Source organism: Pipistrellus hanaki (genome assembly GCF_964339955.1).
Source record: "Pipistrellus hanaki genome assembly, chromosome: 2".
In the NCBI taxonomy this organism is placed as follows: Eukaryota; Metazoa; Chordata; class Mammalia; order Chiroptera; family Vespertilionidae; genus Pipistrellus; species Pipistrellus hanaki.
Window position 1 is genome coordinate 188,403,336 of NC_140504.1, and position 17,106 is coordinate 188,420,441.

At 55.7% G+C, this 17,106-nt stretch overlaps 1 protein-coding gene across 7 annotated transcripts in view; it reads left to right on the forward strand.

The window, feature by feature from the left end:
• Window positions 1–17,106, forward strand: part of HSPG2 (heparan sulfate proteoglycan 2) — a 101,931-nt gene continuing 84,825 nt past the window's right edge. For 4 of the 7 annotated variants that reach the window (XM_084874772.1, XM_084874773.1, XM_084874775.1 and 1 more), the window contains exon 1: window positions 2–180. In XM_084874772.1, the coding sequence (XP_084730898.1) occupies window positions 118–180 (63 nt within the window). In that variant the 5' untranslated portion in view covers window positions 2–117. Of the gene's footprint in view, window positions 181–17,106 lie in introns of all 7 variants that reach the window. The other 3 variants (XM_084874770.1, XM_084874771.1, XM_084874774.1) reach the window with 1 other exon arrangement.

The following is a 17,106-nucleotide window of genomic DNA, read 5'->3' on the forward strand; positions in this document are numbered from 1 at the left end:
GGGGGTGGCGGGGGCGGGAGCGGGCCGCGCTGTCCCGAGGACTCCGCGCTCCGCAGGCCGGCGAGCGGGCAGCTGCGGGCGGACGCCGAGCGCGCGAGCGAGAGGAGCGGGCCGGCCATGGGGCGGCGGGCGGCGGGCGCGCTGCTGCTGGCGCTGCTGCTGCACGGGCGGCTGCTCGGGGTGAGTGTGCGGGCGGAGGCACGGGGCGAGGGGGGGCGCCCGGGCCCTGATCGCTGTGCCCGCCAACTTGGCGGGGGGGCCCCCCCGAAGCTGCGCTGTTGGAACTCCGGTTCCGGACGCGGACCCCCGGGTGGGCACGGGCCGGCGGGCACAGGCCGGCGCCCCCCTCCCGCGCGGGGCTGTCCTGTGGGGCCGGGGGCGGGGCCTCCCGCGTGGGAGCCCGTGGGTCGCCCAGCCACGTTGTCGGGTCTCCGAGTCGCCCTGGGCTCGGCTCGGCCCGGCCTTCCGTTCCTGGGGACCAGGCTGAGAAAGTTTGGAGCAGGGTGGGAACTTGGCTGGGCAAGGGACGTGGGCACCCCTTTCGGTGCCAGCCTTGAAAAGGGGGCACTCCGTGGCGGTGAAGACCTATGCCCTTGGGGAGCCACAAGGAAAGGGCCACTCAGGACACAGCTGAGCCTGGGTGACACCCCGGACCCAGAGCCCCTCCGCTCAGGACTCCTGAATCAATCCCTGCTCTCCACTGAGAGCTGTGTGACCCGGAGCCAGCGAGTGGAGCTGAGACCAGCCCACATGCCTGAAGGGACATAAAATGTGTGGCCTCCCAGCGCATGTGTAGGACCGGGTGGAATGCTCCGGAGAGTGCCTGGTGCCGGGCCTGCTCTGTGGTGGACATTCCGTGGATCTGCTTCCTCAGCTTTCCTTGCCCCCTGCCCCCCGCCCCCCTTCAAGGTGCGGGAGGGGGCGGGGGCCGCCCCTACAGCCCAGTCCCCTGCTCTGAGCTGGGATGGGCCCCTGCGGAGGAAAAGCGAATTCTTGGCCAGGAGAGGCCCTGAGGACCTGAATGAACTCCAGGAGGGTGGGGTGGGGTCAATGGGCAGGGCGCTGGTGGCAGATGTAGGTGGGGGCACATCTGGGGAAGCTGGGCCTGCCCTTGGGGGAACCACAGAACCACCTCCACCCTTTCTGAGGTGGTCCCTGCGGTCCCTGCCCCTGCCTCCATGTTCTCAGAGCCAAGAGAGGGATTTTTCTAAGCTGACCGGTGTTTACCCAGTGACTGACCAACTCCCTAGCCTGGCCTTGCCTGCCCAGCTCCCTCTCACCTCTGGACTCCTGAGTCACTTGTTAATTCCCACCCGGATCTGACCCCTCACCTCTCATGACCCACCCACTCAGCACCTCTCCTACACCCCCCACCCCCACCCCACCACCCACATCTGGGCAGCTTCCTTAATCCCTTTTCTCAGCCAACATCTTCAGCAGGGCCCATTCAGTTGCCTCCCAGTCTTGACCTGAACTTGCAGCTCCCAACACTGGTTTTCACTTTTCCAAAAAGGAGACACCGACCAACACATGGGCTGTCTGCCTTTTTGTGTTGTTTTTTTTTTAAAAAAATCCTCACCCAAGGATATTTCTCCATTGAGAACGTGGAAGAGAGAGGGAAAGACACAAAAACATTGATGTGTTTACATCAATTGGTGGGGCCTCCTGCAGACGCCCCAACCCAGGCCAGGGCCGGGGAGAAGCCTGGAACCTAGGTGCGTGCCCTGGACCAAAATGGAACCCGGCACCCTTCCATCCACAGGCCAGCGCTCTGTCCACTGAGCCAAGCTGGCTAGGACCTCTGTGCTTTTTTTGACTCTCTCCCAGCTTTGCCTCGCAATGAGGGGCTCCTGGATGCCTGGGTTCTGCTATGGCAGGAGTGGGGAGGGGGCGGGGAGTTGTTTGCTGTGTTCTGGAGGAATTTCCAACAAAATTCCCGGATTGTAGCCAGTCATCTCATCCACTTGTTCATTCCACACATCTTCATTGAGCAGCATCCCAGGACAGTCAACAGGTGTCCAGGGCTCATTCATTCTCCTTGGGCAGCTATTGGCTGGGCACCTATTCGTGTACCAGTGCGGCTGGCACGGCGCTGGGGGCTGGGGTTTATGGGTGAGCGAGGTCAGGCCCCGGCTGTGCTTTCCCCAAACGGAGACCAGAAAATAGACAGCCCCGGACCTGTGAGGTGAGAGAGTCTCCGCAGAAGCCGCATCAAGGTCTTCACGGTCCCACCCCAGGCGAACGGTGGAGGCCTGGGAAGAGCGTGGCCTCTGGAGGCTCACAGACTCAAGTTTGAATCCCAGCGCTGCCATTTCCCAGCTCTGTGATCTGGGGCAAGCTTTTCTCTGAGCCTTGGTTTTCAAATCTGTAAAATGAGAGTAAGGAGTTGTAAGTTTTGAATGATATCACCTTGCTGCTTGGGCTCCTCCTTGCCCACCTCGGGCTCCTCCTTGCCCACCTCGGGCTCCTCCTTGCCCACCTCGGGCTCCTCCTTGCCCACCTTGGGCTCCTCCTTGCCCACCTGCCCTTTGTCTCTTGTACCTTTCCGTTCACATCCATAGGCCAGCAGTGAGTGGGTGAGAGCAGATGTGAGAGGAGGATAAGGCGATCCTTAGGGAGCTCGGGGTCTCAGGAGGGACAGGAGACAGAGCAGACAGTGGTCTGTGATGAATTGTGGGTTAAATTTCAGTGGCGGTGCGGAGGCCTGCTGGGGCAGGGGGCCAGGTCTGGGTGACTCAGGGCCCGCTGACCCCTTTTCTTCCTGCTGGGGCCTTAGCCCTTCCTTTCGTGGGGCCCGCCCTGCCGGGAGATGGGAGTCTTGAGGAGGCCGCAGTGATTACAGTGTTTTCCAGAGCTGAGGAGGGAAGTCGCTGAGATACCTGTTTCCTGCCTCCACCACTGGGTTTCCTCACGGGGAGGTGGTGGGCTGGCCGGAAACGGAGGAGCCTTCTCTTCCCTCAGGGGCATCATTACTGTAGTCCTCCTCTTGACATAACTGGCTGCCCTGCCCAGCCCCTTCTGCCCCGCCTTGCTCTCGACCTGCTGCTGGGAGGGGGTTGTGCCCTGGCGATTTCCATAGGGAGGGCTGAGGGCCGCGGGCCGCAGGTCAGTCCACAGAGGGAGGGGGAGGCTGAGGGAACAGAGATGGACCCCTCCCCCATGCCCTAGGCTCAGCTCCCTGTGAATGGGAGTCTTGGCCCCCATCAGACGTGGCCCAGGCCTGTTCTCAGGCGGAGTGCAGGCAAGTTGGGATCTGTGGGTCTGAGGCCTGGCCGGGGAGATGGGCGGAAGGAAGGTGCCAGAAGGTGACCGGGTTCAGGGCTTGGAGTGGTGAGAAGGGAGGTCTTAGGGTGCAGGGCCTGATGGTGACAAAGAAATGTGGAGAGTTCACATGTATCAAGTGCCCACTGTCTGCCAGGCACCACGCTTCTCAACAGGTCCCCCTATGTTCCCCTGCTCACAACTCTCCGAACTCCCCATGCTGCTCACAGTCAGACCCGAGCCTGGAGGCCCTGTGAGATCTGGCCTCTCCCACTGCCTCTCGAATGTCTCCTCCTGCCAACTTTCCCCTCGTTTGCTCAGTCCAGCTACACTGGTCTTGGTTTCTTTTTTTCCTTTCCTTTTTTTAATCCTCACCTGAGGATATTTTTCCATTGATTTTTAGAGAGAGAAGAAGAGAGAGGGAAAGACGGAGAGAAATATCCATGTGAGAGAAACACATCGATTGGTTGCCTCCTGCACGCACCCCTACCAGGGCCTGTTCCGGGGAGGAACTTGCATCCGAGGTATTTGCCCTCGACCGGAATTGAACCCGGGACCGTTCGGTCTGCAGGCCGATGCTCTTGGTCTTTGTTTCTTGAACACACTCCCACCTTCGAGCCTTTGCATCTGCTGCTCCTCCTTCCTAGGATGTGTGCCCCGCAAATATATGCGTGACCCTCTGCCTCACATCCTTCAGGCCCTCAACTACTCTGCTGCTCGGCCTATCATTTGCTGTCCCCTTGTCCTGCTTCAGTTTTATTTACTTTTGTCACCTTTGGACATGTATTTGTGTACTTGTTACCCCCTACTCCCATGGAAGCTTCAGGAGAGCAGGGCCTTCTGTATCTTTGTTCCCTGCTGCTTTATATTTAGCGCCTGCAGGGAGTGAGTGCTCAGTAAATACAGCCGTGGAATGACTCTGGATTCCAATAATTACAGGCGGTGGTTGTTCCTTGTGATTAAGCCCCTAACGTAAGGTGACTAGACACCCTGCTTTTGGCGGGACAGTCCCGATTTTTAACAATGTGTCACTCGGCATTTCTAAAAAGTCCCGATTTTTTTTTTTACAAGTCCAAAAAATGGGGACTTTTTTAAAACACCGCGGGACACATTGTTAAAAATCGGGACTGTCCTGTCAAAAGCGGGACGTCTGGTCACCTTGCCCTAAAGCAGGGGTCTTCAAACTACGGCCCGCGGGCCACATGCGGCCCGCAGAGGAGTCTGATCCGGCCCGCCAGGTTTTTTGGGCAGTGAGCGCAGCCGAGGTGTTACAGTAGGAATTAGTAGTTCATATAGTCTGGCCCTCCAGCTCTCTGAGGGACCGTGATCTGGCCCCCACTTTAAAAAGTTTGAGGACCCCTGCCCTAAAGCTATAGCTACCAGGACCGTCCGCTTTCTCTAAGCAGAGGAAATTGAGGCACAGAGAGGTTGCTTGCTCCGTGACTCCCACACGTATGCAGTGGCCCCCCGAGTGAGACTTTGAAGCCAGACCAAGCTCTCCTCACCGCTCTGCTGCTTTCCCACGTGCTTGTGGCAGGCAGGCAGTGGATGCGGGTGAAACTGTTGCCACTCAGGTTGATAAAGGTAAGAACTCAGGCCCTAAGTAGTGCCAGGGCTACCTCAGGCAAGAAGAGCGGGCTGGCTTTGGGACAAGAGGCTCTGGGGCCTAGGCTGGTTTGGCTCAGTGGATAGAGCATTGGTCTGCGCTCTGTAAAGGTCTCGGGCATGTACATTGGTTGTGGGCACATCCCCAGTGGGGGTGTGTGTAGGAGGCAGCTGGTCGATGTTTCTCTCTCATTGATGTTTCTGGCTCTTTATCCCTCTCCCTTCCTCTCTGTAGAAAATCAAATATATATTTGGACAGGCTGGCCCTATGGACCCTGCAGCACACGTGTGCTGCAGGGTCCATAGGGCCAGCCTGTCCTGGAACTTAGAAATACTAAACTCTAGGGCAGTCATTTGTGGGATTATCTGTTCTTTTGTAGGTTTGTTAAGCTGTTTAATTTCCTCATTAAATATTCTCTGAGACCCTATAGACAGTTGAATTAATCCAGGGCTTTTACGACCAGAGCAGGCCAAGCCCAGCCCTACTCTGTGTGGGAAGCTGGGGCGGAGAGGGGGAATGGCTAGCTGCCCTGCACGGAGCCCTCACTGGGCTCCCCTGGGGGCTCAAGGTTTAGTGTGAGTCTGCAGAGGCTTCAGGGCTTTCTGGCCTTGGGCGAGATTCTCAGAAGGGAGGGCAGGAGGGGCTGCCCAAAATGTGGAAAGATCTGCAGTGATGATTCAGAGGCCACTTGGAGGCCAGACATGTGGGTTCTGGACCCTCAGACCATTGGGAGCGTGTGGGAAGGACTCCCGGCCCTGGCCTGCTGCCCCCCGCCCCAGCCCATCTCAGCTGAGAGGCGTCAGGCTGGAGGAGGAGGGGGTGAACGAGACCCATCCTCCAGCAGCCTCCCAAAGGCCTTGTGAGCCCACTGCACCCTCCTTCCAGGACCCACCCTGGCCCTCCCCACATCTCCGTCCTGCCAGGAAAGGGGGTGGCTGGGCTGAGGGTCTTGGCTGGAATGTTGCCTCAACCTGGGCCTTGGCCTCTTGGGCCCTGCTGCCCTCTCCTGCTCCCAGGCCCTGGCTGGGGCTTGCTGGCTACCCCAGTGCCCAGAGCTGGCTGACTGAAACCCAGAAGAATGTGTGGAACTTGCTTCGTGGGGAGCCGCCAGCCTCGCTGCCCAGCCTGGTGGCGTCGGCCATGTCAATAGCGGCCTTGAGAGGGGAGTGGCCCGTGGCTGCTGGGGGTGGCTGGGCCAGGGGCGCCATCATGAAAGCTCCGGGAACAAGGCGGCTCTTTGAGTCCAGGGAATGTGGGGACTTCCAAGTCTCAGCCGCCCCCAGAACGCACCCTCCCTCCTTCCCCTGATGGCTGCCCATGCGATGGTTGTGGGGACTCAGAGCATCCCCAGGGGCGGATGTGGTATGTATCCCTGAGATGTTCTTAGGACCAGCTCCCCTCCCCGCTCTCTACCAGACCCTTTTCCCTGGGGCAGGGGGAGGGTGCCCTCTTGTTCTGGGTTTTAGGGGGGCATCTGGAGCACAAAGCTTACAGTGCGCAGTGAGCGAATGAATGGAATCATGATGTGACTAAATATTCTGCAAACGGAATCCCCTACAGGTGTGTGTTAGACTTAACATTCAGTAAACATATTTATTGAGCATCCCCTAACTATCAACCTTGTTCTAGGTGCTGAAATGACAGCAGGGAACAAAATAACTTACATTATAGCTAGTGCAGGAAGACAGACAATACATGTAAGTGCCAGAGAAAATAAAGCAGGGGGGAGGATACAGAGTGATAAAGCGGTCAGGAAATCCTCTGATAAGAAGGCATTTATACAGACGCGTCTGAAGGATGTGAGGGTGTGATATCCAGGGAACGGGCACGCCAGGAAGCGGGCACAGCCGACGCAGAGGCCCAGAGGTTTGTGGGAAGCAAGGAGGCTCATGTGGCTGGGACAGCATGCGTGGAGGGGAGCATGGTGGCTGTGGCCAGAGGATTGGCAAGGGGAGATGGGCAGAGGCTTGGCCGTGGGAAGGACTTTGGATTTGCTCCTGAGTGAGATGAGAGATCACTTGATTTGCTGTGTGGAGAGGACATGGAGGGTCAAAGGCAAAAGCAAGGAGGCCGTGACTCAGGCCAGAGGCAGTGGAAGCTGTACCAGGGTGACAGAGGTGGGAAGAAGTAGTCGAATCCTGAAGCTACTGTGAAGGCAGGGCTGACGGGGTTTGCCAGGGATTGGGTGTGGGTGGGACGGAGAGAGAGGCGTCAGGGTGTCTCCACAGCCTTCCAGCTTGAGCCTCCGGAAGGATGGAGCTGTCACTCACTGATGGGGAAGCTCCAGGAGGTACAGACTGGGGAGGAAGGTGCAGAACGGCAGGGGATGGAGGGATGGCGTGGGGGTGGGGCAGTGTTGGACTGGCACCTGGAACACTTGGGCCACGTCTGAGTGCCTGCCTTGCTGCCTTTCACTTATCTGTGCCCTCTCCCTGGGGCACCGTGGGTGAGGGAACGGTGTAGGCTCAAAGGGCTCTGACTTCAAGTCTTGGCTCAGCCCCAGCGGGCTGTGTGACTGCGGGCAAGTTGCTTCCTCTCTCGGAGCCTCGGGTCAGACGTGAGGACCGTGATGCTTACTTCCCAAGTGAATCTGAGGCCAGGTGGGTGCGCCTGGCCCAGTCTCTGGGATGTGGTAGGTGTTTGAGAATTGGTGGCTCTCCTATTAGTCTTGTTCCCGCCCAGGACAAGGCCAGAGTCGTATATGACTCAGAGTTCACAGTGCCCAGCATGACACAGTTTCTTCTGATCCGGACTGCCGCCCTCTGCCATCCTGCTCTGGGCTTGTCGAATGAATGCCCGAGGAAAGGGTTCATGCCTGCTCTTTCTGTTTCTCTTCCGACGTCTGAGAGCCCTCAGTGTGGCTCCATCTGATCTGTCGCTGCCCCTCCTTCCCCTACTGAGGCCGCAGCTGCAGGACAGAGTCCAGCCTTCCACCCTGATTGCTCCTTCCTGGAGGGGGAGGGAGGGGCATACCCCAGGGTGGGGCCTGGGAACGTCTGGGGCCTACAGACCCATTGTCCCCTTCCCAGATGTGTGCAGCAGCCGGGCTCTGAGCAATGAGAGGAGTGGCCTGGAGGCTCCCATGGGTGCAGAAAGGATGTTCATGCATCTTCAGGGGAGCGGCTGAGGGAGGCTTCCCGGACTCATCCCAGCCATGCTCCCTCGGGCCCTGCACTGGAGGAGGCCGGACCTTGCCCAGGGAGCCCAGCCGTTTCTCGTTTTCGAGGGTTGATGAGGCCTCGCAGCTCTAAATCCGGTCCCCATGGGCTCTCCAAGAAACAGCGAGACTAAAGTTCATGGTGACCTCCCTCCCCCCCACGCTTGCCTCGGACTTGGGCTGCTGCATGGATCGCATCCAGGTGTCTCATTTTTTAGCCTCTGGCATCTCTCCCCACCTTTCCCCCAGTCCCAGTTTGTGAGGAGAGGGAAGCAGCCCGGGTTGGGCAAGGGGAGGACTTCAGAGGCGGCCTCGGGTGACCCACAGATGCTTCTCCCGGGGTGGGGCTGGGAATTCCCAGCTGCCTCTGGCCCCTTCCCAGCCCACCTCCAGGCCCGTGCTCCCATTTCTTCCTTTCCCGCCTCCCCATGCTCGCCCCAAGGAGCCAGCTCGGCCCCCATCTCCTGGGCCTGGCCTCCACTCATTACCCCAGCTGACTCATCCCTCTCTTTGTTTGGCGTTTCCAGTTTTCAAATAGTTGGGGCCTGGGATCATACCTCTTCTTGGATCCCTCACTGGGCTGGATGGATTGAAATTCTGGCCTCAAAATCCTCGCCCCCGTGGCTTCTATCACGTAGCAGCTCTTCTCTCTCTTGCCGTTTGCCTTCCTGTGCGCATAGGACGACTAGAGACGAGGGTCTCCTCCCTGGTGACCTGTCATCCCGTCACCAGCCAGCGCTCGGTGAACATTCACGCTCCGCCTTCTCTTGATTAAGACTGCCATTCTCTCTTAAGCCAAGCTTTTCGAGGGGCTCTCTCTGGGCATTACGGAAGATGACCATCCCAGCAATCTTTTTTTTTTTTTTAATATATTTTATTAATTTCTTACAGAGAGGAAGGGAGAGGGATAGAGAGCCAGAAACATCGATGAGAGAGAAACATCGACCAGCTGCCTCCTGCACACCCCCTACTGGGGATGTGCTGCAACCAGCGCACATGCCCTTGACTGGAATCGAGCCCGGGACCCTTCAGTTTGCAGGCCAACGCTCTATCCACTGAGCCAAACCAGTTTCGGCTCCCAGCAATCTTTTGAGGTTGGCGCAATAGCCTCCATTTTGCAGAGGGTGAAACGGGGGCTCAGAGGGGGGCAGTGGCTGGTCCAAGTCGTCCATCTAGTACATGGCACAGCTGGGAATGGAGCTCAGGTTGTTTTAGCCCCAAAGCTGTCATTCCAACCTGAGTGGGTTTAGCCTGTTGGGTGCAGAGAGAGGACAGTCTGGATCCACTGGCGTAGTCAGGGTGGTCTGCCTGGAGGAGGTGGTTTCGGCCAGACTTAGCAGAGGCTACAGTAAGTTGCATCTCGGCCGTGTGGACATATCCAGCTCCTCCTCCTCAGGCTTGGGTGCCTTTTGCCTCTGGGTCTCTATCTCAATTTAGCGATAACATTCCCCAGATAGGTGGATTTGCCTTTTTCTGTGATTAAGACCCTTGGGGACCTGGATCCTCCTCACCCAGGTCCCAGGCTCCCTGCAGGTTTTGCGGTTGGGAGTCAGTGAATTTTTGCTGAGTGGGGCCTGTCCTGAGCCAGCGCTTTGCCCACCTCTATGTTAGGGGCTAGGCTGAAATAGAAGCCACAGGAGCACATGACCCAGCTGGAGGCCAGAATCGACTGCAAGCCCCAAACTGTCATTTGAACATCCCTGTGTAGTGGAGGAGCCAAGAATTCATCCGTCCATTTACTTATTCACTCATTCACTGCCTGAGGACCTACTGTGTGCTAGACTTCATGCTAAGGGTTTTATCTGCATTATCGACTTTCCTGTGAAGTTGGGATTATACTTTCATTTCCTAGATGAGAAACAGCTCAGAGAAGGGGAGTATCTTGCCCAAAATCGCACAGCCAGGTGCAGAGGAAGGTAGGAGTTCAGTTCTGTGTTCTCTTGGAAGAAGTTAGAGGCATGGTACTTGCTCTCCAGAAGCTCTGGGTCTTGCAGAGGCAGGACTCAGGAATCCTAAGTACCCACCACAACGCCACGCCCGGACAACAGCAGGTGGTCAGGGCAGGCAAACATCAGTTTGGCGTGAGTGATCTGGAGGGACTTTCTGGAGGAACTGGGGCTTGGAGAACGAGGAGGATTAGGCTGGTGGGGGAGGAAGACATCCATCCAGGGCAGGGGTCAGGGAGTCATCCCCATTGTGCCTAGATCTGCATTGTTGTTGAGTGTGGACAGGAAAGTCGTGGTCTGCTGCTGGAGTAGTTAACACCGGGAAAAGAATGAGAGGAAGTCACCACATAGTTGAGGTAATATACATTCCAGACCCTTGCCCTAAACCCGGCTAGGAGGCAAGAAGTCAAGGCCTGGGCCTCGCTCTTCCTACCCACAAAATGGGCTGCTTTCTTGCTTTTTGGCCGCCTGCCAACTCAGAGGATCAGGACCTTGAGTTCTTGGAGAAAGCTTCCCCTTAAGAGTTGATAATATTCTATTCTTTCTTTTTTGTTTTTTTGTTTTAGTATTCTATTCTTTGGGGTCCAGGGTGGCAGCCACCTTGAGAAGCTACCACCTTACCAATTCATTGATGCTACCAGCCCACAAGGGCCAGGGCCTGGGCGAGGGAAACAGATGAGGGAGATGGCTCTCTGCTTCCTTAGCTCTTCCTCGCCTGCCCACCCACGGGGACCTGGGATTACCCATGAAGAGGTCTGCCATGTTGGTCCACAAGTGCCGCTAAGCTAACATCCAGGGGATCCGCCAATGTGTGTTTAGTGAGTGAGCACAGACGAGGAGGCATAAGATTCCTGTATTCTTCCTGGCCCTCCCTGTATGATCCAGGACAAGTCCTTTAGCTTCTCTGAGCTGAGTTTCTCCCATATGAAAAAATGGGACCATTCATTCTTCCATTCAGTCAGCAAACATTTATGGAGGGCCAGGTCCCTGTATTAGGTATAAACACCAAGCATGGGCTGAAGGAGCTTTTAGTCTGACAGGAGAGCCAATAAAAGGTTGAGGGACAGTTTTACCCAGTCCTGAGGCTGATAGAGCATCAATCAGCCTCAGGACTGAAAGGTCCTATGTTTGATTCTGCTCAAGGGCACATGCCCAGGTAGGGGACGTGCAGGAGGTAGCCGATCAATGATTCTCTCATCATTGATGTTTCTATCTCTTCTTCTCTCTTCCTCTCTGAAATCAATAAAAATATATTTTTTAAGAAAAGGTTGGGCAAAGAGGCTGCATTCAAGAAAGAGACTTCAGGGCCCACATGGCCTCTTGGGGATGTCTGGGGTCTTTGAGACTGTCTCAGCGCCCGTGTGTTATTGTAGTTACTGAACAGTCTGCTTCCCTTGAAAGCAGCTTGTGGGAAGAGGGAACCTGTGGAGACAGCTCCCCTGGGCTAAGGCAGAGGATAAGACCCACAAGGGTGGAGAGGAGAGCAGGCTGATTTTGCTGTGAGTCTCAGATGAGGTCATGGATGTGGAAAATAGTGGGGCTATTTATACTGAGCCTGGTTATTTTAATTTAGGAGAAATGGAAGCTGCAGAGCTCAGGTCTGGCATTGAGTGAGTTAAATGAGCGGAATAGCCCCGAAGCTCCTTCTTTCCATGTTCCTTCCTCTTTTCTGTCTTCCCTTTTATGGGGTGGGGTGTGTGTGTGTGTGGGGGGGGGGGCGGGGGGAGTCTTGGAAGGGAGGCAGAGAGAGATCAGCTCAAGCCTGGATTTGACTTGAGAAAATGGGAGGAAAGGGTTAAGATGGGCTGCTTTTTCACCCAGGGTGCGGAGGGGGGAGGGGAAGGAGACAGGGACTGCTGGGGCTGGGGTAGGAATGTGTGATAAGATCAAAGCTTTCAGCCTGCCGGGGCCTCACCTTAGTTTCACCTGAGCAATTGAAGGGAATTCTCCAGCTGGAGGAGGATGAAGAATGGTGACCTTCTGGGGGAGGGAGTTTGCAGGAGCCACCTCCTCCCTGGAACACTCCAAGAGGCCCCACTTCATGCTAGCCTTAGGTACCCCTTCTCCGCTACCCCAATCTCCCAGAAGTCCTTGCTCTTGCCCTGGCAGGTTCTGAAAGTCCCAAGGACCACCGTTCCCTGGCGTATCCAGACTAGGGACCTCTCCGTACCACTCCCACCCCCACCAGCTCTCTCACTCCTGGGTACTCACTCAGAGGATCCCTTTGGGGCCTGCTGGGCCACCAGGTTAGGCTTTCCAAGCCACTCCCTCCTATGCCAGGGGCTTTGGCAGCCCCGCTGTGTGGCTCGGAAGGTGGCCCCGGGAGGCTGCAGCAGGGAAGGGTCCTGGAGCCGGTCCTAGGGGTGCGAAAGCCAGGTTCCTGCCTCTGCTCTTCCTCCTGGCTTTGCCCCAGTTAATGATTATTCTGGGCTGCAAGAGAGCAGGGGAGAGGGAGCCCCCCCACCTCCCAGCTCTTTAACCACTGGTTGCACCTGAGGTATGTCAGCAGCCTGGGTGTTCCCTGCTTTAATGTGGCAGCCTTGCTCTGGGGCACATGGGTGGGGGAGCGGGCGGAGGGACTTCGGGCCACAAATTGATAAGCAGCCTGTGCCCCTGGGGACCTGGGGACAGACTTAGGGCCTACAGGATCTGAGTAAAATGTGAGCGAGGGTGTAATAGGCCCCTGAGGTTTGGCCTTAGCCCCGTGAGCAGACCCTACAGTCATAAACCAGGTGAGCAAACCTCTTCTAGCTCATAAAATCCCCTGGGCTCCTCCTCTCCTGGGCTCAGGCTCTGCTGAAACATCTGAGCTAGAAGATGGTGTGATGTTTAGGGCTTTGGGGCAGCTGGGCTTGGCTTCCAACCCTAACTCCGCCACTTCCGGGCTGTGTGACCCTGGGCAAGTCATTTTATCTTTCTGAGCACCATTTCCTCATCTGAAACAGGAGGCTACTAATTCTCACTTTGCTGGTGTCAGCAAGGCAAGGTGTGGGAAGTGTTCAGCTCGTCATTAACATCTGGGGAATGGTAGCCAATATTACTATTGTAGGTTTTATTATTAGGAGGGCGTGAAAGTTGAATCCTAGGCTTGGCCCCTGATAGGAGCTGGCGGATCTGGGGGAGGCAGGGGGATGGGGAGATCCCAGGAACTTGTATGTACGGAGATGGCTAGAAGGATGGAGATCATGAGGCTTTGGTGAGGTCACTCTGTCTCACCCAGGCCCTACCTCAGTCCTCCCATCCCTGGCTCTTCCCTGGGCTGGGTCCCGAGGCTGGTGCAGGCCAGGAGTGGGGGAGGAGGGAGAATTATTTATTTTGATACCATTAGGGCATTTTCCCCCAGTGCAGCTGCTATTTTGGGAGCCCTGGAGAGCAGGGGTATGGTTAAATTAGGTAATGTTGCTCCAGAAGGAATGTGTGAAGCCGCTGGGCCCAGGCTGCAGGGAGAGGACAGTCGGTTCACTCCATATAAAATGAAACTGCAACTTGGAAGAGCAGCTTGGGCCGCTTTATAAGGCGATCGATGGAGGGGGAGGCCACTGGGGGAGTGAAGGTGATGTCCCACGGCCTCTTTATGGGGAACTGAGGCCCCCCCCACCCCCCCCAGTGCTGGAGGCCTTGGCCGGCCAGCAGGGGCCTGTGATGAGGCTGAGGGGCAGAGCCAGTGCGTCCTCAGCTCCAGGCCTGTGGCTGCCACGGCTGCGGTGGGGCCCGGGGTGGTGTGATACATGGGAGGATGGCTCAGTAGACTTGGCCTCGGATTCCAGTCTCCTGTACTTGAGCAAGTTACTCAACGCTACCAGTGTGAAATAAAGGTTCCAGTCCTCCAGGGATGCTTTTAAAGGATTAGCTCTCTAGAAGAAAAGGGGACGCTAACTTTTATGGAGGGCCACTGTGCAAGGAGCGGTTCTCACGCAATGGGCTGGCCCATGCACCTGGGCGCTTGTCAGAAATGCAGAGTTCCAGGCCCCCTAGATCTACGGAGTCAGAATCTATGTGGACAAGATCCCCAGATCCCCAGGAGATCCCTGTGCACGTTAAAGCTGCGGAAGCACCTCTTTACATGCAAAGTCTCATTTTATCTTGCACACTGCCCACCCCTGTGAGGTAGGAGTTATTATCATTTGACAGTCGTGAAAGCTGATGCATGGAGAGGGGCCATTGTAGAAACTCCAACAGCGTTCATTCTCTCCCAAATTCTGCCCCGTCTTCCCTTCTTTCGGTCTGGGCCAGGGTTGGGGAGATGAATGTGATGTCAAAACCCCTGGCAGGACTGGAAAAGGTCAAGAATGTCCCCTGCCTTTGAGAGTTAATCAAGCTCTTCTCTCCGTTGGCCCATGGGACCAATACAGTTGGACAGGGATCACCTCCCCAAAGTCCTCCCACACTTCCGGTCCTCGAAGAACGAAGAGGGCAGGAACGGAGTTCTCTGCTGCCGTGGCCTGTGATACCGACAGTAGCGACTGCCCTGCAGGTCGGAGGAGGGGTTGGGGAGTCAGAACCTGGGCTTGGTTAGGGTCACCCAGCCTGTCACTGGAATATTTGAGACTGAGTCCACCTGGCAGAAAATATTTTGCGAGACACCTACTATGTGTCCAGCCCTGGAAAAGTATCCCACATTTTTCTTAATTCCATAGACTCTTCGTGATCCAGAACAACCAAAAAAGTTACGATACTTTATTTAGCCCTTACCGTGTGCCATAGCCCTTACTTGATTTCCATTATCACATTTATCTATTGAATTCCACTTTCGGTTTCTTTTTCTATGAAATGGGGCTAGTTATTCATAATCGCTCTCTCATGGGGTTGTTATGAAGATAACTTCTGCCAAGTACCTGGCACATCATGTTTGTTAAATAATATAATAAGTACAAATAACCTCCCAACAAAGGTGGGTACCATCCCTGCCCCCATTTTACAAATGGACAAATTGAGGTACAGAGCAGGGAAGGGACTCACCTGTCGGGGTCCCAGGAAATTGGGGAGAGCCATAAGATACTGACTCCCCAAACTTCTAAGCCGCTTTGATCATTCAGTTCAACTTAGTAAATACTTGTTTACTATCCACTAGCTGCTACTCAGTATTGGGAAGTGTCGAAAGGTTTAAATATATAGAAAGGAAAAAACCCCAACCTGGTGTTTGCCCCCACGGAGAGGATAGACATTTACTCCAGTGACTATAATAAAGACAAAATCTCAAGGTAGAAATTACGTCCTACGGCTGTGCGGGAGAGAAAGTTATCTCTGTGGGGCATCCAGGAAGACTTCACGGTGGAGGCAGCAATTACGCCTTGAAGGGTGGATGAGCAGTTTAGCTGGGGAGGCATGGCAGTAGCATTCTAGGAGAAGGGAACAGTGTACACAAAAGCTTAGAAGCAGGAAAACGTGTCTTGCGAGAGTGCCGTCCAGTTCTCCGGAGCACCTGGAGGCGGCACGGGGTCTGGGGTGGGGAGGCGCCCAGGCCAAGCCCAGCTTTCCTGTCATCGAAGGTTCCCAGTCGTCAGAGACTTGGCTCTTCAACCAGCTGGGATTAGTCTATCAGCGTCCTGCCCTTGCTCCAATCAGAGACTTTTATAAATGGCCCGTCAGAGTTTCTGGTCAGGGTGTGATAACCGGTGTAGCTGACACAATTCAGGCCGAAAGCAAGAGACGCGATGTCTTGATTAGCGGGGCAGCCTCGTCGCCCACACAAGTACCGTTTCCGTTCGTCTTTTCCAGGGTTGACAATAACCCTGGGCGGGGAGCACCGTGCGGCAGCCAGGCCTGGGTTCCGACTTTGCCTCTGTGGCTTCCGACTGTGTGCCTCGCGCAAGCCGCTCGCTACCTCCTGTCTTGGTTTAAGGACGGTGTCATCGACACTGTCCAGTATGGTCACGGCTAGCCACGTGTGATGATTTAAATGGAAGATTTATTTTTATTTATTTATTTATTTATTTATTTATTTATTTTTTAAATATATTTTATTGATTTTGTACAGAGAGGAAAGGAGAGAGATAGAGAGTTAGAAACATTGATGAGAGAGAGTCATCAATCAGCTGCCTCTTGCACACCCCCTACTGGGGATATGCCCGCAACCAAGGTACATGCCCTTGACCGGAATCGAACCCGGGTCCCTTCAGTCCCCAAGCCGACGCTCTATCCATTGAGCCAAACCGGTCTTGGCTTAAATGGAAGATTTAATGGAATAAAACATTTCAGAGTATTTCGGGGCCACATGTAAAGTGCTCGGTAGCCCCGGGTGGCCTGTGGCTGCCTTAGTGGACAGTGTAGACCTAGGACATTTCCATCCCTGCGGAAGGCTCTGTGGGGTGGCGTTGGTGTATATACAGTGCCATGCGCACTCAGTAAGGAATGGCTGTTGTTATTACTGGTTCCCGGTCCCAGGTTGGGACTCCCTCAGGGTATGGGGCCCTGAGAGACCCCTGGGCCTCCATGGAGCTGGACAAGATTTCCCTCTGTGATCCCGTGCCATTTTCCATCAGCAGCTGCGAGGTCTCATTGTTCCCTCACCCGAGCCCATCTGTAATGTTAAAAAGTCTGAGAGTTGGAGCCTGATCGGCGAGGCTCAGCGGGTACCTATGAACCAGGAGGTCACAGTTTGATTCCCAGTTAGGGTATATGCCCAGGTTAGCAGCTCAATCCCCAATGATCTCTCATCATTGATGTTTCTCTCTCTCTCCTCTAATATATATATATATATATATTTATTTTAAAAGTCTGAGACTTGGCGCCATCCAGCGCACCTTCTCCCCTTATTTTCCCACCCACTCCCCTCAGCCTGTCTCTGCCTATGTCCCTGTCCAGCCTCTGAGATTCCCAATGCCCATTCCCAGGGGGTGGGGGTGGAGGTGGGGAAGGAGGCCTCCCCTGGCAGTCCCCGGCTCCCATCCGGCTGCCGGGGCCCCTCTCAGCAGGGCGGAGACGACGGTTTGTTGTGACGGGGCAGTGGGCAGCCTGCCCACTCTCACGCGCCCTATCTGGGCACCAAGCATGCCGTCTGCACTTGGCCGGGCCTCCGGGTCTGGCCTGGTGCCCAAGAGGGCTGGCCTGCTTTGGCACCCTTGGTTACAAAGGCCAATCATGGGTCAGGACACAAGGAACTATTCCTGGTGTGGGTCCTAAGGTGATGGACGGGC